Below are 24652 nucleotides of genomic sequence, written 5' to 3'. Positions count from 1 at the left end.
GGCTAGCGGGCAACGCCGAGGGCGGCGCCGTCGGTGGGAACAGCTGCGCGCGGCGTGGGAGGGGCGGAGTGGGGCGGGGGGAGGCAGAGGCGGAGGCCGAGCTGGTCGGCCGCGAGCCAGCCCCGCGGGAGTGGAGGTTCCGGATCCCCGGGGCAGCGAGGACCGCGCGGCGGGATGGAGCTTGGCTAGGGACACCGGCGGCCCCGCGGCTCCGGTCCCCGTCGCGCTTTCGTCCCCTTCTGGGTGACCTCAACCCCTTTATACCGATCCCCCCCACACCACCCCTCCGACCTCTCGGGCGCCGCCAGCACCGCCCCCGTGGGGGAGGGGGAAGGGGCGGTGCCGCACCGCGCGCGCGCGCAGATTGGGCCCTCGCGGCTGCCGTAGCCGGGCGGCGGAACGCCGGGGCCGGGGAGACGCGGAGGCCCGGGAGGTCCCGGCTCTCGCCGCCCGCCGAGCCAGCACCAGTGAGCGGGATCGCGGGCTCCGCGCGGAGCCGGCGCGGTCATGTGAGTCGGGTCGGACCCGAGCCGCGCGGCGGCCGCGTGCGCCCTCCTCCTCCTCCTCCTCCTCCTTCTCCCGCCCCTCCGCTCACCCCGGGGCCGCCCGACCTGCCCGGCCGGTTCTCCGGGAGACGCGGCCGCCCTTTTCAGCCCGAGCCGGGGACTCGGGTACCGCCCCTGCCCGGCGGTCCCGGGTTGCCGGGTGGCGCTGTCGCCGCAGACGACCCCGAAACGAGTGAATTAGCTAAGAAGGGAAAGGGCTTCCTCTTGCCTCTCGCTTCCCTCGTCTCTGGGAGTAGCGAGCGAGGAGGAGAAGCCGGTGATTACCCTATGGAAAGCGGCTCCACAAGGAATTTAGCTTCGCGTAAATAAATAAAACTGCTTTGCCAAGACGAAAGCCGTTCAGCAACTTTACGTCCCAGGTTTTACGAAGCATGACGATTCTCTTTCAGTGTTTGGATAAACTGAGAGTTGTTTTTCCTTCATTCAGGGCCGACTACTGGAAGTCACAACCAAAGAAATTCTGTGATTACTGCAAGTGCTGGATAGCAGACAACAGGCCTGTATGAAATTTCTAGTCGAATGTTCATGTGACATGTTTGCCTTTTGATCTAAGTACGGTTTGCAAACCACTTTCATGTACAGTGCTCTTGATTTTTCAAAACCTAGGAAGATTTCTTTCCTTTGATTTCCCCTTATGAAAGCTACAGCCCTTCTCCTCCTCTTCATCAATCTGACTTTGATTTCAAGGCCTAATTATTTCTGTGGCCTTTGAGGAAATGGACGGTGAGTGGGTAATCTCATCCATGTTTATGGAACTCCTGCCTCTCAGAAAGCATATCGTACTTTTTTTCTTTTATGGTTCTTGTTCTCCAGAGAAATTTGGAAGACCATCATTGTCCCCTCTCAAGAAATATAAAGATAGCAACCATAAAACACATTATGCTTATAGCCTAGCTCCAACTTTTAAAGCGAAAAGTCAACTGGCTTTCTTCCCTCTCAGATCTGTCCTATACAAACATAACTATATCAAAAACTAGGATGTGGGGACTGGAGAGATGGCTCCACAGTAAAAAGCACCTACAGCTCTTGAAGAGGGGCTGGGGTTCAGTTCCCAGCACCACATGACAGTTCATAACCACCTGTGACCCCGGTTCCAGGTAATCCAACAGCCTCTTCTGACCTTCACTGGTGGCTGTACTCATGTGGTGCTTTTGAACTTAACACAGGCGCACACACCCATAATATAATGTTTAAAAAAATACAGTATTTTGCCAGGAAATGGTGGTGTGCGCCTTTAATCCCAGCACTGGGGAAGCAAAGGCAGGCAGATCTCTTGAGTTCCAGGCCAGCCTGGTTTACAGACTGAGTTCCTGGACGGCCAGGACTATGCAGAGAAACCCTGTCTTGAAAAACAAAACGAAATGAAACCAAAAGCAATGGTATTTTATATATACATAACCTTTTTACTTGGCAGAACTGTTGTGCACAAAAGAATGCTGCCATCTTTTGAGCTGTGCTCCCTCAGTAAACACTTTGAAATCACCTGGCTTTAGGGAGTATTGCTTGTCTGTTTTGGTCTTTACTGATTGTTGCTAAAAAGTGTGCATATTTTATTTGGCTTAGACTAACCCTTACTAAAACTGCCATGAGGTTTTAAAACCACACAAATTGAAAAATGACCCATCCCTGGAGGTACCTAGGCCCAGTTTTATGAGTTACTGAAAATAAATTATCTTTCCAGAAGTTTGTCTGCATCTCCCTAAATATCTAGTAATTTAACTGTTAACTACAAACCAAATTCAGTTTTAAATGGTCCTTTCACATGGTATTCTTTGTATGGTATATCACCTGTAGGTAACCCGGTATAGGAACAATAGATGATTGTTTGCTTTACAAACTCCCACTTTAATGAAGAATTCATAGGAGTATATTAGAATAACTTGGTTAATATGTCATACAGAATTTGATTGACAGCATTTATTTTAAGGCAGTCTGGGATTTTCTATTACTTGCCATCAGACATCTATAATTTGTTGAGAATTCCTGATTATTTAAGTAGGTCCCAGTGCTCACTCAGCCATCCATGTCAAAACTTAATTACTGTTGCTCTTCAAAAGTTAACTCCTTTTCCTCCGTGTCTATACTTTCATTGTTTCCATGTGCATGTATTTTATTCCATCGTGATGACAGATAGCACAGTTTTGTTTTTAACTGAACAGTGTATCCCGAAGGTGTCTCCATGTCAATACATAGGGAGCCGTGAGCTTCTCACCTGTGATAAAGGCCTGTGGGCATGTACGCAATTCACTCAGCCAGCCCCCAATAGATAGACTACAAGATTGTTGCTACACACAGTACTGCAGTGAATAACCTTGTTTATTACATCAGTTCGCACAATGTGAGGAACTTTTTAAAAATGTGTGTGGGTGTGTGTATATGTGTGGGTGTGCATGTTCCTCGGTGTGCAGGTCAAAGGACAGTGTTCATGCGGGTGCTGGGGGTAGAGGCGGGTTGTCAAGCTTGGTGGCAAGCACCTTTACCCACTAAGCCGTCCTACCTGCCCAAAGGAGGAATTCTTTAAATATTTATTTTTCTTAATGTTTTAAAGACCCAAGTCCTTAAGGATATTCTTTATGTCTCTAATATAGCGAAGCAGAAAATGAAATTTGAGAGGCTTAGCCAGTTTTGACATTTGCTGTTGAAAGGTAGTGTGTTTTGTTGTTGCTGCTGCTGTTGTGACTTTTGTTTATTTGGTGGGGTTTTTTGGTTTGGGACAGTTTTGTTGTTACTACTCTCTTTTGTTTTTGAGATGGGTGTTACTTGAGCAAATACCTTGAGCTGGCCTGGAACTTGAACTCAGGTTTCTCTTGCCTCATCCTTCAAAGTGCTCGGGTTACAGGTGTATGCCCCTGCTCAGCTGAGACATACTTCTTGAAAGTTGTTCCCCACATTTTGTCCTGTTAGTGTGGTCATCCTGGCTCATTTTAAGCCAGAGAACAGCTAGTGGGCAAACACAGTGATCTGCTTAGACTACTAGCGTCATTTGATTCCGGGGTCAGTTTGCATTAAAACTAGTCATTTTTATATTTTCTGCCATTTTAATCTTATATTTCAGCCCTGTATTCACAGTATTAGTTTGCTGGGAGGTTAATGATGCTTTCCCTTTTTCATTTTCAAGAGTGTTGAATTTCATGAAAGAGGAAAGAATCACAAGGAAAATGTGGCCAAGAGGATCAGTGAGGTAATTTCAGTTGGCTCTTTGTTCACTTTCTGTGCAAATGTTGATCCCATCTCTCACGTCCACCTTCGCCTGCATCTCACACAGATTAAACAGAAAAGCCTGGATAAGGCGAAGGAAGAAGAAAAGGCGTCCAAGGAGTTTGCTGCGATGGAGGCAGCTGCCCTGAAGGCATACCAGGAGGATCTGAAACGGCTTGGCTTAGAGTCAGGTAAAATGTCAGCAAGACACTTCAGAAGTAACACCATGGGTGGTGCTGAGGGGCCCCCTCATTGTTTCCATACAGGAGCTGTGTACTTGACATACTCTAGTGCTCATTTAGAATGCCGACTTTGAAGTGCTTCTGTTTTGTGGTGGTTGTTTTGTTGTTGAGATACAGTCTCCCAGGACATCCTGGACTGGTCTTGAACTTGTGAGCATCCTACCTAGGCCTTCGGAAATTAAAAAGCACGAGCCGCCATGCCTGGCTTGTTTCGCTTTTTACGTTATTTACTTATCTTCATGTTGATGACGTGTGGGGGTCAGGGGACAGCCTGGAGGGGTCAGTTCTCTCCTTCCACCATGTGGGTTCCCAGAATCAACTCAGGTCAGTGGCAAGTGCCGTAACGCACTAAACCATCTTGCTGGCCCCATGTTTGGCTTTTAATTCTTATCTTCTGACACCTTTACTCGTATCAACCATATCACCTTTATAGTTATCTGGTTCTAGCTCCAGCCTAGCTGAATGATTCATTTCCAAAACCTTGAGGCTTTTCTTTTAAATACTTATTGTTACAGACACTACTCATTTAAAAAAAAAAAAAAAAGCATTATAATTATATATTTTCCACATGGCCAAAACTGAGTTGTATCTACTTATATGATTGGCTACATAATGAAGGAGTTGCCTTTTGCTGACAAATAGTCGACTTTACTTCAATCCACAGGTTATTTTGAGGGTTTGAATAAGGGGTATTTTGAATATTTCCATCTGGTTGAATTCAGGCTCTAAAGTAGGGAAGTTTTTGTGAGCTTTCTTCCATGACAAATTGTTTTAGTTACTTTCCTGGTAACAAAAGACCTGACAGCAACAATTTACAGGACAGACTGTCAGCTGTGGGTCAGTTTCAGAGGTTTGGGTGCACCGGGCTGAGACGGCACGGTGTGGGGTGCAGGATGGAAGCTCATGCCCATGATGCAGACCAGAGGCAAAGAGAGCCGGCCAGAGCCTGAAGGTAGATAGAAACTCATGTAGTCTGCCAACCAGGCCCCACCTCCTAAAGCCACACAGCCTTCAGCACCCTGGGATCCCAGTTCCTAAACCAGGTACAGAGTAGATCTTGATTGTTGATCTCATGTAGTGGTTCAGGTGATCAGATAATTTGGATTTTTGCTTTTGTGAACCACTGACTTTATTGGCCTTAACTAAACAGCATGGCTGAGGAGTTATTTATAAGTGCATAGATGACCCCAGATCAGCTACATCATCAAAGACACACCCCACACAGGTCGCTCCCTTGGAGACTCTGCATCATGGAGCCTCTTTTCAGTTAACCTTTCACTTCAGCATCTCCCAAGATCACCTGTTGGGACAGGATGGAATAATAGCTAGACTCCAGTGGAGAAGGACCAGGTCCTTGAGTGTCCTCCCTCCCTCCCTCCCAGGGGGTGTCAGTAGTCCAGTCCCGTCAGCGTGAACTTGACTCTCACTGTGGCTTCTGTCTTTCACTGCGGCGACTGCCTGGACCAGGGTCCTCTCCACTCCGGGATAGTGGTGTGATCATGTACCCAGAGGGACAAGCACCACACCGTCTCCGTCTCCTGGCTCTTACAGTCTTCCGCCCCTCTTTTCTGAGGGTTTCTTGGGAGAGGTGAGATGCGGAAGATCCCTTTGTGAGCGCTGAGTTGTCATGCTGTAGCAGCAGTCACTTATCCTCAGTGATTTAGCCAGACTCTCTCCCTTCCTAACCGTAGCTACTGTGAGAGGTTGTCTTCCGCAAGCAGTCGGACTGTTGGCTACCTGCTCCTGCTCAGTCCAAGCCAGAATTTTCAGCGTGAAATGATGCTTTTTAGTCTCTAATAAAAAGAACTCTTAATTATAGGTTTAAGCAAAATATTGCTTTCATTAAGTAAAAACAGTTGTCAGCTTAATGTAGTCTAAATGTTAGTATTTAAGGAAAAGAAGCGGCATGTGGTTCCAAAAAGCCGTTTACTTATTAGTGAATGAGACTCTCACTGGTTAGTTCAAACTGGCCTCAAACTCACTAGGTGATGTCAGACAGGCTCCCAAGTTCTGGGATGCAAGCCATGCATCATTACACCCAACTGAACATAAAGCATTTTGAGAGGAAAAATCAGGCAGGTATCTTGGAGAAGTGTTAGTTGAAAACTTATTAATTTTATAGAGAGAGATTAAAGGATTCCATTTCAGTGCCATTTTAAGGTGAATTTTTTGGTTTTTTGAAACAGGGTTTTTCTGTGTAGCCCTGGCTGTTCCTAGAGCTTTCTGTAGACCAGGCTGGCCTCCCAAGTACTGGGATTAAAGGTGTATGCCACCACACTCAGCACAGATTAATTTTAAATATACATACAGATATCTTCCTGTCCATGGTGGGAGTATTGGTTTGTCTGTTTTGATATAGAGTCTCACTATATAGCTCTGGCTAGCCTGGAGCTCACTATGTAGCCTAGGCTGGCCTCAAACTCCAGGTAGTCAGGCAGACTGGGATTACAGAGATGAGCCACTGCTCTCCTGTGGGATCCTTTTGGATTATATGTATTATGTCTGTTAAAGATCTTCACACAAGCCGGGGCGGTGGTGGTGCACGCCTTTAATCCCAGCACTTGGGAGGCAGAGGCAGGCAGATCTCTGTGAGTTCCAGGGCAGCCTGGGCTACCAAGTGAGTTCCAAGAAAAAGGCACAAAGCTATACAGAGAAACCTTGTCTCGGGGGGGAAAAAAAAAAAATCACACACACGCACACACACACACACACACCCTGTTAATCTCAGCACTCAGGAGGCAGAGACAGGCGGATATCTGATTCGAGGCCACCCTGGTCTACAGAGTGAGTTCCAGGACAGCCAAGGCTGCACAGAGGAAACCCTGAAGCCCTGTCTCAAAGAAACCCTCCCCTCAAAAAAAAAAAAAAAAACCAAAAAAACAAAAACTTGCAGCCTGTCACAAATGTATCTTTTTGTGTTTACTTTTCTCTGTAGGTTCATCTTCTGGGTAAGACATGTAGTATCAAAGGATGACTGTACTATATTACAGCTGATGACAAGCTAGCTCTACAAACGGTGGATCTGACTTACATTTTTGTAGAAATAAAAGTTGTTAACTGTCGTGGGAAGTATTAGCAGTCTTTTGAGCAGAAAGCCATGAAAACATTTTTTTCACATTCATGTATATACCCAGAGATAACAGTGGAGTTTCACCAAACTTTTCAGTATTAATCTATAAAAAGAAACTATTTATTTGCATTTCTTTGAATATTAGTGAAAGAAAATATTCATTCTTCGAATTGTATGTTTTCTGTTAGGACGTTTGATTTTTAACAAGTCATTATTAGGGACATTAACTTATTTGTTGTTAATTTTTTCGTTTTTCTAGCCTATGTGTTTTTGCTTTTTTTTTCCTTTTCATTCTGTTATACAAAAAATTTAATCATGTAGTCAAATTTAACAGTATTTTTAATGTGTGTGTGTGTGGGGGGGTGTTTTTGATATGTTTTCAGGTATTTTTGACCTAGAGGGCTTTGGTTTGGTTGGTTTTTTGAGACAGGGTTTCTCTATGTAGCCCTGGCTATCCTGGAACTCACTCTGTAGTCCAGGCTGGCCTTGAACTCACAGAACTGCCTGCCTCTGCTGAGAGTGCTGCATCTAAAGGGGTGCACCACCACTGCCCGGCTTGACCTGGGATTTATTAGGGTGTGAAGAAGTGAGAAGCCAGTAGGAAGTCGCTTAATACCTTTGCCTTTGTAGCTTGTTTGTTGGCGTGTCTCAGTGTTTTGACATGATTCCCCTTGTCATCAGCACTGGCCTTTGTTGGTGTGGGCAGGGATACCTGTTCTTTAGAGTAAGTTGTACATTGTTTTCTTTGTTTTCTTCACGGCGTGCTGAGAGTAAACCCACAGCCTAGGGCATTCTTGGTAGGTAGGGGTCCCACCACTGGGTCACACCCCTCAGCCCCTAGGATGACCTTTAATGTGTGATAGGACTAAATAACCCGTACAACTACAGTTTTTTTACTCCCCTTATATATTCTTCCACGATTCTATCTCAGATAACTTTATTATAATGTGCTTTATTCCCCAAAACAATCTTGTCAAACTTTGGTTTTGTTTTTAAAAATTGTTATCTAGGCTGGTCTCAAACACATAAATTGTTCTGTCTCAGCCTCCTGAGTAGCTGGAATTACAGAGATGTGTCACTGTGCTTGGCTTTGCCAGGCTTCTGGCAAATACAACGTTTAAAAAGGTAAAGTTACCCCTCTTTATCTTTTTTTCTAGACATTTCAGAGCCAAGTATATCACCAGTGACCAGCACTGTCCAGCCCACTTCTACATCAACACAGCAGAAAGAGAAGAAGAAGAAAAAGGAAAAGAAAAAGAAAGACTCTTTGAAGGGTAGATGGGTAGAAGGTGTAACGGCTGATGGTCACTGTTACTATTACGATCTCATCACAGGAGGTAGGCTGTGGAAGCACAGAACTACTAGAAAATAGAAAAACACAGCAGTTTTTGTATTGAGATTTTTATTTAATATTGGCATGTGGTAAGCAGTGAGAAACTAACTTCCTTTTTTCCACAAAGCTTAGAAAATTGTGCCTTTTGTTATGATGTATACCCTATAATTCCAGCATTCAGAAGGATTACCACAAATTAGAGACTAGCATAGTGGGATCCATGCCAGCTTGGGGTACAGAGTAAGACAAAACAAACAAAACAAGATAAAAAAACTAAAACAAACAAAAAAACTAAGAATACCCTGCTTATTGCAAATCAGTGTCATGATTAAAAGCTTGTAAGTTCCTAGCCAGGCATGGTGGCACATGCCTTTAATCTTAGCACTTGGGAGGCAGAGGCAGGTAGATCTCTGTGAGTTCGAGACCAGCCTAGTCTTCAGAGTGAGTTTCAGGACAGCCAAGCCTACGCAGAGAAACCATGTCTCAAAAAAATAAGAAAATTATGGGGTAGCTCCTGCTGACATTTAGCTGTAGGTGTAGCAGCAGACACATCAAGACCCTAGCACTTGGGTGGTAGAAAGGGGAGGACCAGGAATTTAAAGTTAGCCCTAACTACTCATCACTGCTGAGGTGCCATCTTAGCATCTGTATCCTTGGCTCAGTGTTGGCAGAATTTATTACTCCATAAGTTTTGGGGTTTTTTAAACTTCTATTTTATATGGGTGTTTTACCTGTATGTTTTAATGTGTGTGCAATGTCCATGGAGGAGCAAAGAGGGCATTGGATCCCCTGGGACTGGAGTTACAGATGGTTGTGAGCTGTCATGTGAGTGCTGAGGACCAAACCAGGTCCCTGGGAAGAGCCTCTGGTGTCTTAACCTCTGAACCGTCCCCTCAGCCCCAGTAGTAATAATTGCTAACAATTTATTTGCTCTGAGTCTTAAGTGAAATGCATATTGTAGTTCAACAGTAAATCAACCAGAAATAAACACTTGGGATACATCTCATCCACAACCAGGAGGCATAGAAAGTGAGCAAACTGGGAATGGTGTGGGCTTTGGAAACCTCGAGGTCTCCACCCCAGCAACACACCTCCTCCAAGAAGGCCACACCTCCTAATCCTTCCCAAACAGTTCAAATAGATAGCCTCTGGGGGCCATTCTTATTCAAACCACACAGGCAGGCACCTCCCAGAAGAGTTAAAGAGCGCATAAAGATGGCAAAGCAATAACCTACCAAGTAGAGACTCTAACCTCCGAGGAAAGTCCCACAGCCCTGGTGATTACTGTGGAAGTTTCAGTAACTCTTGTTGACCATGCTGCCATTTCTTCTCGGTTACGTAACATTCAATACATGTTTTCTGTGCAGTACCACTAAGGGTATATGTTGTTTCTTTTATTTTTCTACTTTGTAGTGTTTTATACATAATAATGACTATCTTGTGGATTTTTACCTAATTAAATTTGGGGGACTTGTTTTATTTTAAAGCAAAATTATTTTACAATATATTTTGTTTTAAGCATCTCAGTGGGAGAAGCCAGAAGGATTTCAAGGGAACTTAAAAAAGGTAACTATAACATTAATGGTGTCTTTGCTTTATTCTTTCAGGTGATTGGCTTCTAGGGTGGGCAAGTCGAGGGTTGGGTGGCTGGTCGGGTTTGTGTACCAGGACTGCTCCTAGGGCTTTGTGAATAGCCAACATTCTACCCCTGAGGTAACCAATTCTGGTGGCTGTGGCCTTTTGTGGAATTTTGTTAAGCAAATTTATTTCCAAATAAGCAGTTCTCTTCAACCCCAAGCTTGGCTTCTTTCTTCCTATAATCCTTCTGTTAGAAGGCTGGGTAGAGGGATATCTCTACACAAAAAACCCTGTCAGGATAAATATTATTAGTCAATTTGTAGTCATTTCCTGTTTACATGTCTGTCCAACTGGACAGAATTCCTGGCTTTGAGAGACGAGACATTCTCTGTTTGAAAGCTAGTAGTGGCCAGACAAGCAGGCTGTATTGATGGTCTTGATCACCACTCGACTCCGGGGTGCCAGGGGGAAAGAAAGAAGAGCCACATTTGCCTTAGTTATTCAGTAGCTAGTTATTGTCATTATCTCAGTGTATTGTTTTTTCCCTCCAACTAGACAGCAGCAAAGGCCATTTGGGTAGAGGGTTTAAGTGAAGACGGTTACACCTATTATTATAATACAGAAACAGGAGGTGAGTGTTATCTTTGATTATTTTAACTTAAAACTGTACTCAAAACTGCATATCAGAGAATATATCATCCAGACTTGGAAACTGTAATATAATAATCATTTCTGTACCAGGTATATGCTATCTTTTATAAGAGATACTTAAAAGATTCTATTTTTAAAATGTACTATGCATCAATGTTACTCCTTGTTTTGTTTTGTTTTTTTTTTTTCCAATGGATTTATGCTCACCATATGTGAGCTTTGTGCCCAAGGAAGCCAGAAGAAAGCATCAGGTTTCCTGGAACTGTAGTTATGGATGATTTTGAATCACCATGTGGGTGCTAGACTTGAACCACCCTGTTCCTCTGTGAGAGCAATAAAATGAACTGTTGAGCTGGGCGGTGGTGATTATGCCTTTAATTCCAGCCTCAGGAAGGCAGAGGCAGTTGGATCTCTGAATTTGAGGTCAGCCTGCTCTACAAAGCAAGTTTCAGGACAGCCAGAGTTTTTACATAGAGAAACCCTGTCTCAAAAAAAAAAAAAAAAAAAAAAAGAATTAACTGCTGAGCCAGTTCTCTATGTCCAATTAATGTTGTTCTTAATAAGACATTTGCAAATTTTAAAAAAGAATCTTTAACTCTCTCTAATATTACTGGGTCTTAGGATTGATTTAATAATTTCCCTTCTAAGTACCTGTGGTTGTCACCTAATTCAACTTTGGTCATGGTGAAGATCAAATTTGAGACCTAATGCATGCTAGCTCATGCTCTCTCATTGAACTACACCTAGGCCTTCACCATTTTCTTCTTTTAAGAAAACAAAATAGGGCTGGAGAGAGATGGCTCAGAGGTTGAGAGCACCAGCTGCTCTTCCAGAGAACCCAGGTTCAATTCCCAGCACCCAGATGGCAGCTCACAGCTGTCTATAACTCCAGTTCCAGGGGATCCAACACCCTCACACAGACATACATGCAGGCAAAACACCAATGCACCTAAAATAAATGAGTTAATTCATTAAAAAAAAAGAAAACAAAACTGGGGCTGGAGGGATAGTTTAGCTGTTAAAAGCTAGACTCACTACCAAAAATATAAGAGTTCAGTTCCCCGCACCCACGACTGTCCCTCCAGTTACCAAAAAAGAGAAAGAAAAAGAAAGAAAACGCCAGGCGGTGGTGGCACACGCCTGTAATCTCAGCACTCAGGAGGCAGAGGCAGGTGGATCTCTGTGAGTTCGAGGCTAGCCTGGTCTACAGAGCTAGTCCAGGACAGGCTCCAAAGCTACAGAGAAACCCTGTCTCAAAAATCCAAAAAAAAAAAAAAAAAAGAACGAAAGAAAACAAAACTGAGCTGGACAGTGGTAACACACACCTTTAATCCCACTTCGTGAGAGGCAGAGGCAGGCAGATCTTTGTGAGTTCCAGGACAGCCAGGGCTACACAGAGAAACCCTGTCTTAAAAAACAAAACAAACAAAAACCTTGTATTAGAGATGTTGTTTAATTGGTAGAGTGTTTGCCTAGCATGCACAGAGTCCTGGGTTCAGTCTGTAACATTCCATAAATCTGGGTATGGGACTAGGAAGATGATTTGTTGGGTAAAATGTCCAAGTATGAAGGCCTGAGTTCAAATCTCCAGCACCCACATAGCAAGATGTGGAAGCAAACACCTGTAACCCTAACACTGGGTGAGCAGAGACGAGCAAATCCCAGGGTTTGTTGGGTGGCCATTCTAGGTTCAGTGAGAGACAATACCCTGAAAGATAAATAAAGTGGGGAATTGATGGGGAAATGTACTGGAAGTAGTCCTCTAGCCTCTACATGCAAAAGCAGAGGCAAGCACACCCCCACATACATGGATACCTACAGGCATATACCATACACTCCAAAAAATATAAAAGAAGTGTAATCAAACAGGCCTGTAGTCCCGTGATGGGTGGAGTCAGGAAGAATGGGTTCAAAGGACAGCCTCAGATGGTGAGTCTGGGATACATGAGACCCTGTCACACGAAGAAAAAAGTACAGGAAGTCTTAGAAAAATCACAGAGTTTCTCATATAACCATCCTTCAGTTAAGTTTTTGGTGTTCCTTTTCTGGCTTTTTGAGACTATCCAGCCTGGCCTCCAACTCATAGGTGGCTGAGTAGGACCTTGAAGTCTTGGTCTTCCTGCCTCTATCTCCCAAGGGCTGCAATTACAGGACTCTGCCATCATATCCAGCTGGTCTTCAATAAATAATTTTTTTTTATTTATTGAATAATTTCTTGTTTCTTATAAATAATTTCTTGTTTCCCCAGCATACATCATATGTTCAGATATATAAACAACAGGACTGAAGAATAGAAAGAACTGGGGGCCCAAACGATATTAAAACTTGACCATGGCTCTGCACTTGGGAGGCAGAGCCAGGTGGATCTTTGTGAGGCCAGCCTGGTCTTCAGAGTGAGATCCAGCAAAGGCGCAAAGCTACACAGAGAAACCCTGTCTTGAAGAAGAAAAAAAACAAAACAAAACTTGACCATGTTCGTGTTGATATTTATGACTATGAGCAATGAAGTAAAGTTGCCATTTGGGTAGTAGAAGTTCCTACAATGAAGTACCCTCAGGTTTCTTAGCCAGTACCACTGGGCGTACTTCCTTGGTCCTCACACTTAACTTGCTGCCATCAGCCTGGCTCTTGTCTGTGTTTCTAATTCTTATTATCCAGAGCCCTATAGTACGTCTGTCTTTTAGGAAGAAATGGCCTTTACACTTTCAAACAGATACACATTCTGCCCAGTGAGAGCAGTGTTTCTGTACCATAGAAGTGAAGTACTAGGTCTTTATAGAGATCATACAACCTGTTAATATGATAGTACAAACTTTATAATAATACAAACCTAAATTGGATGCACAGCTTCTTACCAGTGAGGTCACTGAGTCTGTAGTCATTCTTCAGAAATAGAACGTGTTCTCTGGGGTTAAGAGGAGTTTAACCCTGATCAATGCAATTAGTAGCTACTCTCACTCTTGTTTATTTATTCATTAAGATAGGGTCTTATTTTGTAGTTCTGGCTGGTCTGGAATTCACCAGGTAGACCAGTCAGGCCTTGAACTCATAGAAATCCTCCTGCCTCTGTCTCCTAGCCTCCTTCACTCTTAAAATTGTCTCAGTTGGGTAACAAATTGTATAGTTTCTCTCCTTTTCACTAAACTAAAAGTTGAGACAACTAGAAAGACGGGAATGTCTCTAGAAGCCCAGTGAACAGTAGATGGCAGTAGAGTTCAGCCAGTTGAGATTCCTTTACTGTGAAAGTAATGTATTCAGTTCATCACTACTGCAAGAGCTCCAGACAAGTCAAAAAACCAAAAAAAAAAAAAAAAAAAGAACTCCAGACAATCTTTGTGGTAAATTTCAGGAAATGTTCTGTAAAGTGATTATCAGTATGTTTCTTGAAGATTTTTAAAGCTATCACCCACTTCCCAAGCTCCTTCTCATCTAGGGCTTTTAAGTTAGTAAATGCAGATTGTTCTAAGTTTTCTGAACGATAAAATAATAAGAGGTTTTGAGCTCTTTTCTTGATAAAAAGTGTGTGTGTGTGTGTGTGTGTGTGTGTGTGTGTGTGTGTGTAATGTGGCATTATTTAATAATTGTACATGATTTTAAAAAAGTGTTGTATTGCTAAGAAGTATTGCTAAATAAGTAACACAGTTATTAAAATGTGTTGAGCAGAATCCAAATGGGAAAAACCTGATGATTTCATCCCACACACTGGTGATGTGCCATCTAGTAAGGACAATGAAAAGTCACCTGACACCCTAGAAGACTTCACATCGTCAGATTCTCACAGTGATTCTGATGGTGAACAGAAGAAAGTAGGAGAGGCCTCTGTGGAAACGAAGAAACTAATAATCAAATTTAAGGTAGGTTCTTGCTTCACTTTTTACAGACATTTGTCAGGCTTATCTTCCACGGTTTCTTTTACTCCTGGCCAACTCATATCTGAAAATAGTAAACAGGAAATCCAGAAAAAGCGATTCATAGTTTTTAAATTGTATGTCCTCCTGAATGTCATGATGAAATCTTCTATTGGAATGTATTTAGGCATGTGTCCATTAGAGATCTTGAAATGAATCACTCAAAATAAAGGTATAGTCAACTGTATTTGCATTTGAATAAATGATTGTACCATTTATCCTTCAGAGCCTATTTTAGACTCTCTAACTTTTTTTTTAAGATGGGAACCTCAATATGTATCCCTGACTGGCCTGGGACTCATTATGTAGACCAGGCTTGGCCTCAAATTGACAAGAACTCTACCTGCCAGCTGATCTACATAGGGAATTCCAGGTTAGCCAGGGCAACACAGTGAGACCCAGTCTAGGGAAAAGGGAACGAGAAAATCAGGTTGCTGAGCATGGTGACATACTCTGTTGGTCTTAGTACTTGGGAAGCTAAGTTGGAAAAATTAGAAGTTCAGGTCCAGCCTGGGCTACATAGGGGATGCGTTAAGAGCCGTTTGTAGAATACAAAAGAAATTCCAGGCAAGCTACCCATTGATGTGTAATTTGTAAAGAGGCTGAAAACCCAGACATGTTAGTATACACACTAAAGTGTGGAAAATGGGTTAAAGGACTTTCTTAGCCCAATGAAGATAATGTCATAAAGAACCAGCCCCAGGACTTCTGTGGGGACTGCTTCTGTCCCAAGGGGGAGTTATTCTGACCCCATCCCTCCCACACCCCCGAGACAGTTTCTCTGTGTAGCCCTGGCTGTCCTAGAACTTGCTCTGTAGACCAGGCTGGCCTTGCACTCACAGATACTCTCCTGCCTCTGCCTTCAGAGTGCTGGTAAAAGGCATGCACCACCATCATGGTACATTTTTTTTAAAGCATCATTAAACATAATGCATTAAAGTTTTAGACATAGTGAAAAACCTGATTAATTTCTTCCATTGTACATTTATTGTGTTACGTGAAAACTTAAACCATAAAGTGAGTGATTATTATTATCATTATTATTATTATCATAAGACTTTCTAAAGAAATTTGGGGATTGACTACTATGGTTTTACTTGAAGTATGTTGTTTATTGGCCTTTGCATTTTCAGGAAAAAAATAAAAGTACTGAGAAAAAAACTGACCCAGAAGTACAAAAAGAAAAAAGTACCCCAAAACAGAATCCATCAAATACAAACGAAGAAAAATCCAAAACTCTTAAGAAATCAACGAACCCTTATGGGGAATGGCAAGAAATTAAACAAGAGGCTGAGTCTCAGTAAGTACCCGAGAGGTCACCCCACTGCTGTGTCCAATACCTCAGCACATTGCAGTCAAGAATCTCAAGTATTCTGTGCCTCTTAGAAGTGTAGCTTTTCTTACATTTCTAGAATATTTTTAATTTTAAAAGATGAAACAGTGGTTGCTTTAAAACAAGTTAGTGACTGGTTTTTGTTGTTGTTGTTTTGTCTTTTTTTTAGAGCTGAGGACTGAACCCAGGGCTCTACCACTGAGCTAAATCCCCAATCCCGTGATTGTTTTTTTTTTAAGTGATTGTTTTGTTTCCTACCAAAGTATGATCACATTCATACTCTCATCATTTTTAATCAAAAACCAAAACAAAACAAATACTTTCAGTAAATACTTTGTAAGGTACTTTAGCTATAGAATGTGTTTAAAGGCAAAGAAAAAGCTTTTGCTCTCTTATTCTCTTGAAGTGTCTTACTATACTTGAAAATGTTTTTTATATGAGTGTAGATTTTTGTCTGGTTGGTTTGTTGATCGATTGGTTTGATTTGATTTTTTGGGGGGCGGGGGGAGCTGAGGATCGAACCCGGGACCTTGCGCTTGCTAGGCAAACACTCTACCACTGAGCTAAATCCCCAACCCCTGATTTGATTTTTTTGAGTCTGATATAGCCTCAAGCTAGCCTTGAACTCCTGATCTGGCCCCACCTCATGGGTGTTAGCACTAACAGGTGCATACTACTATACCTGGCTGTACACTGCAGAGTTTTTAAGCTCAGATTCCCATCAGCAGAAGAGTTGGTTATTGGTGGCCTTGGAGTCCAGCTCTAAAAGCCACCTCCAGGGTGTAGGGCAGAAGCTGCAGCAAAGTGAAAGGAACTTAGGATATTTCTGATCTGAGGCTTTACGGAAAAACTCACATACGTGCTGTTCCATTCCCATCTCTTTATTGTTCTACCCTAGTTCTAAATCTTCTCAGCTCTTCCCCCTATCTCCCTACACACATTCACAACAAACTTTTTGTAATAAAAGAGGTAGAAATGCCAAATCTGAGCAAGTGGGTAACCATGGCAATGCCCATATTCAAGGTTCCTGGTGTAAGATGTGACCTGAAGCCAGGGGCAGAGTGCCAGATGAGACGACGGGCTACAGAGAGATCTGCACAGAGGGCCGGGTCTTATCAGCCAGACTAGCAGTCAAAGAACTGGTATTGTATCTTAGATTGCTTTGTGTTAATAACCTTGGTTAGACATCTGCAACTCTGACCTTGTGCATGTCTGTAAAGTTTTTAACTTATGATCCATTTACAGAAACATTCAGTTTGAAACTGCTCTGAGGTTTCAAATCAGCAAAATGTATGTAGCTTGTTGTATACTGGGGAGAAATTGTTGTTTTCCTATGTTAGTCTGAGCTAAAGGACCAAAGCAGGCTTCTAAGTGTCTACAGTCTTTGTGGACAGCAGATCCAGCCATGAAGCCTGCCCTAGCATATCGTCCATACATCAAAATTACACAGCCCAGGAGAAGTCATCTTCCTGACCACCCACAGACGCATGTGCCCAAAGATGTAAAACACATTCCCAGAGGACTGTGGAAAGAACCCCACAGCTGTTGTTTCGGGGAGGTAAAATGGTGGCGCATGAGAAACTTACAGACAGGAAACAACCAGTCATTGACGTTAATGACCCCACCACCCTGCCAGGTGGGGCTCCTCATCAGGGAGTCTCTAGTCTGGGGGGTTGACCTTCCAAACACTAGCTGTCACCTGTTGCACACTGCCATGACCTCTGGTAAAGCCTGTGCTGCCAGCAATGTCGACAGTTTAACACAATTGTGCTGAAGATATTACCTGACTTGTTTTACTGGTTTAACTGCCTAAATGAGTTTTCTTTTTAGAGGCATTTATTTTACCAGGTAAGTGAAAAAATCGCTCCTTGGCATGCATTTTAGTATCTTTTTAAGGAACCTTGGTAAAGTAGATATTCTTTAAAACACTGCTTTGGAAGGATAGTGTAGGATAGATGCTTTTTCTTTTTCTTTTTTTTTGGTTTTTTGAGTCAGAGTTTCTCTGTAGCTTTGGAGCCTGTCCTGGACTAGCTCTGTAGACCAGGCTGGTCTCGAACTCACAGAGATCCACCTGCCTCTGCCTCTTGAGTGCTGGGATTACAGGCGTGCGCCACCACCGCCCGGCCAGGATAGATGCTTTTTATGTACTTTTATAGTAAATTAGTTCTTATTAAAATTCTTGGCTGAGGGTGGGGTGCACATCACTAGTACCACCACTTGGGAAACGGGCAAGATTTTCTTCAAAAGCATGGACTAGAGTGAGATTCTTATCTCAAAAAGTCATCAAAACCCAAACTACACCCTGCTTTTTCATGAAAAGGCTGTACTTTTTTCGTAGTAGAATAATTCAAGTACTGGGCAACTCTGTATACCAGGCTTTACTCCCCACCTATGACAAGGACATTGATGCCTCTCCATGGGAGTTACTGGAGTAATAGACCAGTCCATTCTCTTCAGTTCTTGTCAAATCAGGAGGATGGTTTTATACCCACTTATGTCTAATATGAGAAAGGATTTGGGGTGGACAAAGGGACATCTGATCCATGAGCAAGGAGAAGAGACTGGGGGAGAGGTTTTCACAGGAGCTTAGAGGCAGCAGGAGAGTGGGGGAGCTGAGGGAAGAAGGATCTATGAAAGCACACTTCGTTCAAAGTGCTGTCATCATGTCTAATAAATACCTTGTATGTTGAGTTAACATTTCTTTAATTAGAAAGGAAGAAAATTGTCCTAAGTCAACATCTCCTATTTCAAAATTGATATGTCTTTCTAATGCTAATTATATTTCAGGCTAACTAGGCTGAAAGCTAGCTTTCTTGTCAGATTATCTTTGGACCGCCAGTCTGCAAATAATGACCTGGGGCTTATTACTAATTATGAAAGCTTGGCCTTAGTTTAGGCTTTTTCCCCAACTAGCTGTTATAACAATTAACCCATATTTTTTAGTCTACATTCTGCCACATGGCTTGGTTACCTCTTTTTTTTTTTTTAAGCTGAGGACTGAACCCAGGGCCTTGTGCTTGCTAGGCGAGCGCTCTACCACTGAGCTGAATCCCCAGCCCTGGTTACCTCTTCTTAGTACAGCACATTGGACTTACTCCGAGTCTGCTGGCGAAATGGCACATATCCCTCCTCTCAGTGTCTCTCTCTGCCTGGAAGTCCCGCCTATTTACTCCCGCCTAGCTATTGGGCATTTAGCTCTTTATTAAGCCAATCAGAAGGCCCCTTAGACAGAGACACCTTTACAGTGTAGAAAAAAAATTCAAAACACCAGGCAGTGATGGATTGTTTCGGGCTTCATAAGTAGATTAACGTAGTTTCTTTTTTTCTTTATTTTCTTTATTCATTTGTTTAGATTTTCAAGAGTTTCAAAGAGTTTCTCTTTGTAGCCTTGGCTGTCCTGGAACTCTCTCCAGGACACTACTCTGATCCCCAGAGTTTGAGATCAGACTGGCCTCAAACTCACTAACCTAGTTTAAATTAAATTAAGTTTAAATTTCATAATACCTAAAACAGTCCTGGTTAACTTTTATCCTGGACTGGCTCTTAATCCCAAGCTCATCACTAGTAATTCTGAATGAACATACCTGAACTCAGCGTTCCTAAAGGAAAGGCTAATAAAACTAATGCTGATGCTGATACTGAGGAGAAGAGAAGAGATGTTCCAGAAGAGCCAGAGTACAAGGAAGGTATTTCTACTCCAGCTGCCTCATGCAGTGTCTGCTGTACAGAAGATACCAGCATAGCTATCATAAAATAAAAATAAAAGCTTTTATTTATTTAAAGATTCCTGAAGTTGTTATGGTACTCTTGGAGAGGACCTAGGTTTGGTTCCCAACTGTAACTGTAGTTCCAGAGGATCTGACATCTCCTTCTGACCTCTGTGAACACTTCACACATGTGATGTCCAGACATACATGCAGGCAAAACATCTGTCACACATAAAATAAAAATAAAATCCAAGGGCGGGGGGGAGCACATTTTCAAAACAAATGAGATTCTTCATCTCCCATCTCTGCCTTTCTCCGTTTGCCTGCTTTATTCTCTATTTACTGAATATGATGATCTTCCTGCTCTGTGTTCAGAAATCTCATGGGTGGATTTGATGAGCTAGCTCTTTCATAGACTTGTTGACTATCTAGGACAGTGGGTCACATGACCCTTTCACAGGGGTCGCCTAAAACCATCAGAAAACACAGATATTTACTTAAGATTCCTAACAGTAGCAAAATCACAGTTGTGAGGTAGCAACAAAAATAATTTTGTGGGGGGGGGGCACAAAAATGAGGAAGTGTAATAAAGGGTCACAGCATTAATAAGGTTAAGACCCACACTGGTCTAGGGGAGAGGGTACTGTTGGGCTCATGTTAAGCAGGGAACTGATTTCTGGTCCAGCCAGATTGCTTATGACTTACCATGTGGGTAGTTGGAAGGCTAGTTCCCAGACTAAAAAGATGCTAGGCAAATAGTTCAATGAGTCTTCCACAGTAGGACATTAAGATTCCATTCTTTCCATCTTGTGTTATGTAAACCTCAGAATCTCTGTCAGTCCATGGCAAAATTGGTCTCCACAGCTTCCCTGTTACTGTTATGCTTCATGTCATGTATGAGCAGAGTGTTTTCCAAGATGCTGTGTCCTTGGTGCAGCAGAAATAGAACAAATGAGACCTGCCCTGGCACATGTCCACCTCAGTCAGAGTTCAATGTGTTGAAACTAAAGTCAGTATTTAAATCACCTAGCGCTAGGCAGTACACACCTAACCCAGGACTGGCGGTCTGGAGGCCAGAGGCTCAGGAAGTCAAGGTGACATTAGGGGCTGCAAGGTTAGCCAGGACTACATGAGACCCTGTCCCAAAAAAGCCAAAACAGGACAGCGTAGTGTCCCCGGTGACCAGCTTCCGATCCATTGAGAAGGTGCTCATGGTGCTCAGTGGCTCGTGGTCTATATCCAATATTGATCTTAATCTGTCAGGTTAGAGTTTAATTTTCTTTCTGTTCCAGGGAAGAGGTCGATTTGGAACTTCCAAGCACTGAGAGCGAATGCCTGTCAACCTCAGAAGCCGCTGTTGGAGAAATCAAAGTGGTATTTAAAGAGAAAACAGTCTCTTCTCTGGGAGCTGCAGCAGACGGGGTGGCTCCAGTCTTCAAAAAGAGAAGAATTGAAAATGGGAAATCCCGGAATTTGAGGCAGCGAGGGGGTGATGAGTGAGTGCACAGCCTTGGACCGCTGAGGACAGAGGAGACGTGCCCTTTCCAAGCTTCTCAGTGTTTTGAGTACTGTAGTGCTGCAGTTTACATTTATGCTAAATGTATTTTATGTGAATCAAAATAAATCTTTTCATGTGAAATTTATTTTTGTTCCTTAAATGGAAGCCTACCACATTGCATTGTAATACAGTGTATTATGTTCAATGTCTAAAATTGCTAATTATATGATAATTTAAGATGCTATGTATCTGTTATTTAAAACATGGGGGAGACTCTTGCTCTGTTCTTACTCGTATGAGCATACTTGTCCTGCATTGAAAATGCATTCTTTCTGCACACAGAAATTAACCTGTTATCTGAGTAATAAGAATCAGACTCAGAAGTGCACAGCCCCATATCAGTTTGGTTTTGATGGTCCTTTGAAGCCTGGTTGTAGAAAAGTTGGCATATCAAGTTAAGACCAAAGACCGGAAGCAGGAGCCACTTGGGTACTGAAGTGCAGAGTGGCAGCTGAACCAGGGGTAGAAACCTGCCCTTGCCCCGGGTCAGCTTACAGCAGCCAAGTGTGGAAGCAGTCGAACTTGGGGCCGAGCATCAGGGACTAGAGGGAGGAGTGCAGCTTCTGCCCTTCACTGTTTTCTAGAACTGTCCTGCCCCGTCAGGCACACTTCACGGATCCACTGGAAAGTTTATCTGAGGTATGTAAACAAAAGGCTTGAACTAAATAGATTTCATGGTCCACTTAGATGTTTCCCATTTTCTGGTTACATTTCTTAAGTAGAAATCTCATATTCTATTTGAAGTACATCCCTTTATTACTTTTGCATATTTTTAATTATATTTTTCATAAGTTGTACAGTATGTAACTTTTGGTAGCAAATATTTGTCTTTTTACAATTGCTAGTGTACATGTAAGAATAGCTTATTAAAAACTATTTAAAAAGTAAATAGTTGGGTCCTTTTTTTTCTAATATGGATCAAAGTTGCCTTATCATTGGCAAAATAATATTTGGAGATCAGTCTTTGCAGTTATTCAGGCCTAAACTTTCAATTTTGGAGCATTTTTAATTTTATCTTCTGAAAAGAGTCTTGCTGTGTTACCTAGGCTGACTTCAAATCCAGATCCTCAGGCCTAAGAGGACTCTAGAGTCCTGAAATTGGCAGGTATACCATCACACCTGAGTGTTTGATAGTTGAGTTTTTATTGTTCTTTGGGGTGCACAGGGGTTTCAGTCAGGGTCTCCCTGTGTACCCCAGGCTGCCTTCAAACTTGCAGTTACCCTCCTGCATAAACCTTAGTGCTGGGGTTGCAGGCATGAGCCAACAGACCCCACCGGTTTACTGGATTTGGGGGGCTTGGTTTGTTGGGGATTTGTTTTTGTTTGGTTGTTTTGTGAGACCCTCCTCTCTCCCTAGGTAGCTTGGCTGAAGATGACCTTTTGAACTTACCCTGTTTTCCACTTCCCCAGAGCTGGGATTGTAGGTGTATGCTACCAATCCTGGTTTCTATGGTGCTGGGTTGTGTTGGGCAAGCACCAGCTGAACCATATTGTACCCATGCTTTGAAATTTTGATAGGTCATTTGCCATGTAGCTGAGGAGTATATATTATTAGTTCTTGACTCCTCTCAATGAGAAAAGACAAAAAGTTGAGTGTTTTATGTTTCATCCACATTTAGCTCCTATAAATTGCAATTTTCTTTTTCTTTTTTTTCTTTTTTTTTTTTTTTTTTTTTTTTGGTTTTTCGAGACAGGGTTTCCCTGTATAGCTCTGTGCCTTTTCCTGGATCTCACTCTGTAGACCAGGCTGGCCTCGAACTCACAGAGATCCACCTGCCCCTGCCTCCAGAGTGCTGGGATTAAAGGCGTGCGCCACCACCGCCCGGTTAAAATGCAATATTGAAGATATTTGTTAAATTTCTTTTTATTTGTTTCTTCTAAGACAGCGTCTAATGGCGTCTCCCTGGCAGACCTGGAACTCTGTAGATCTGGCTGGCGCTCAGTGAGCCTACTTAACTCTGCCTCCCAAGTGCTAAGATTAAAGGCATTTACCGCCCAGCCTAGACCCAGGGTGATTTTGAGGAGTAGTGGAGTCGGTGTATTTATAAGGCACTTGGGGCAATGCCTATCAGTATCTCAAACTCATTTACAGTTAATACTTAGAATATATACAGATGGACACAAAGGAAAAATTAAAACTAAAAAGGACCAAGTTCCTACCCACCAGTGCCATGACTCAGCCCTTTTTCCTTGTCCTGCCTCTCACTGATTGCCAACTTTCATATACAGTCATGTTGAGGAATCAGTACTCTTCACTTTACAGCACCAAATAAAGCAATTGGCTATTAGCCTCACATAGTTCAGTTACTGAGTGCTTATCTACCATTCCTAACACCTTAGGTCAATCTCCAGTACATACATGCGCAGGTGCACGCACACACAGTGTATCTAGTGATAATCAACTATATATGAGCTAGGGAAAAACTCAGGAAGACCTTAGTTTGAATACAGAGCCCCCTTTAAAAATGCCAGCTGTAGCCAGGCAGTGATGGTACATGACTTTAATCCCAGCACTTAGGAGGCAGAGACAGGTAGATCTGAGTCTGGAGTTCAAGACCAGACAGGTCCATAGAGTAAATTTCAGAACAGCCAGGGCTACACAGAGAAATCCTGTCTTGAAAAACCAAAAGCCAGTTGTGGTGGTTCACTCTTTATAGATATTTTCTTACCATTATATCTTTTGTGTGCTTTTTTTAAAATTTTACCTTTTTTAATTTAATTTTTAAAACTTTGGCCGGGCGGTGGTGGTGCATGCCTTTAATCCCAGCACTCAGGAGGCAGAGCCAGGCGAATCTCTGTGAGTTCGAGTCCAGCCTGGTCTACCAAGTGAGATCCAGGACAGGCTCTAAAGCTACACAGAGAAACCCTGTGGGGGGGGGGGGGGGGGGGGGTGTGCATGTGTGTTTGCCACATCCTTATAGGTACCCAAAGAGGTCCAAGAGGGTGCTGGGTTCCCTGAAGCTGGAGTTACAGGCAGTTAGTTGTAAGCTGCCCAACGTGGGTGCTGAAAACCAAACTCCTTTAGAAGAGCTGCAAGCTATTTTAACCACTGAGCCATTTCTTGAACCCCTCAAGGGTTTTTGTTTGTTCGTTTAAGGAAAGTTTTGTTTTGATTGGAGGATGAAGTATGTGTCTGCCACCGCATTCCTGTGGAAGTTCTTTCCTTCCCCCATGTGGGGCATGTGGGTTCCAGAGATCAAATTGGATTGAGGACTGAACTCAAGTCATCAGGTTTGGCAGCAAGCACTTTGTTTGTTTGTTTGTTTTTCGAGACAGAGTTTCTCTGTGTAGCTTTGCCCCTTTCCTGGAACTTGCTTTGGAGACCAGGCTGGCCTGGAACTCACAAAGATCCGCCTGCCTCTGCCTCCCCAATGCTGGGATTAAAGGCGTGCGCCACCACTGTCTGGCGACAGCAAGCACTTTCAACACCGGGCCATTTCACCTGCCCCTCAGCGTGCGTGCGTACGTGCGTGTTCCGTATGTGTGTTTCTGTGTGTCCATGCATATA

At 43.0% G+C, this 24652-nt stretch overlaps 1 protein-coding gene across 2 annotated transcripts; it reads left to right on the top strand.

Annotated features, from left to right (window-relative positions):
• The first annotated feature begins 85 nt into the window (after nucleotides 1-85).
• On the top strand, nucleotides 86-21225 carry Wbp4 (WW domain binding protein 4). Of its 2 annotated transcripts, XM_036198633.1 has the most exons (10): nucleotides 86-509; nucleotides 994-1066; nucleotides 3685-3747; nucleotides 3832-3955; nucleotides 8234-8413; nucleotides 9929-9975; nucleotides 10543-10618; nucleotides 14302-14492; nucleotides 15680-15846; nucleotides 20879-21225. In XM_036198633.1, coding segments are annotated over exons 1-10 (1131 nt in total). In that variant the 5' UTR covers nucleotides 86-507; the 3' UTR covers nucleotides 21087-21225. The 2 variants fall into 2 exon arrangements, with proteins under 2 accessions (XP_036054526.1, XP_036054525.1); XM_036198632.1 differs by lacking the exon at nucleotides 86-509 and having other exon boundaries at nucleotides 517-1066.
• Nucleotides 21226-24652: the final 3427 nt, after the last annotated feature.

This window comes from Onychomys torridus, chromosome 9, assembly GCF_903995425.1.
Source record: "Onychomys torridus chromosome 9, mOncTor1.1, whole genome shotgun sequence".
Lineage (NCBI taxonomy): Eukaryota > Metazoa > Chordata > Mammalia > Rodentia > Cricetidae > Onychomys > Onychomys torridus.
The sequence above is the reverse complement of the archived record's forward strand: the minus strand, read 5'-3'. Positions and strand labels throughout refer to the sequence as shown.

Coding starts and splice junctions, on each gene's coding strand:
- Wbp4 (XM_036198632.1), top strand. CDS start 938: ATGACGATTCTCTTTCAGTGTTTGGATAAACTGAGAGTTGTTTTTCCT. Junction 3,956..8,233: donor ACGGCTTGGCTTAGAGTCAG/GTAAAATGTCAG, acceptor CTTTTTTTCTAG/ACATTTCAGAGCCAAGTATA. Junction 9,976..10,542: donor TTCAAGGGAACTTAAAAAAG/GTAACTATAACA, acceptor CCCTCCAACTAG/ACAGCAGCAAAGGCCATTTG.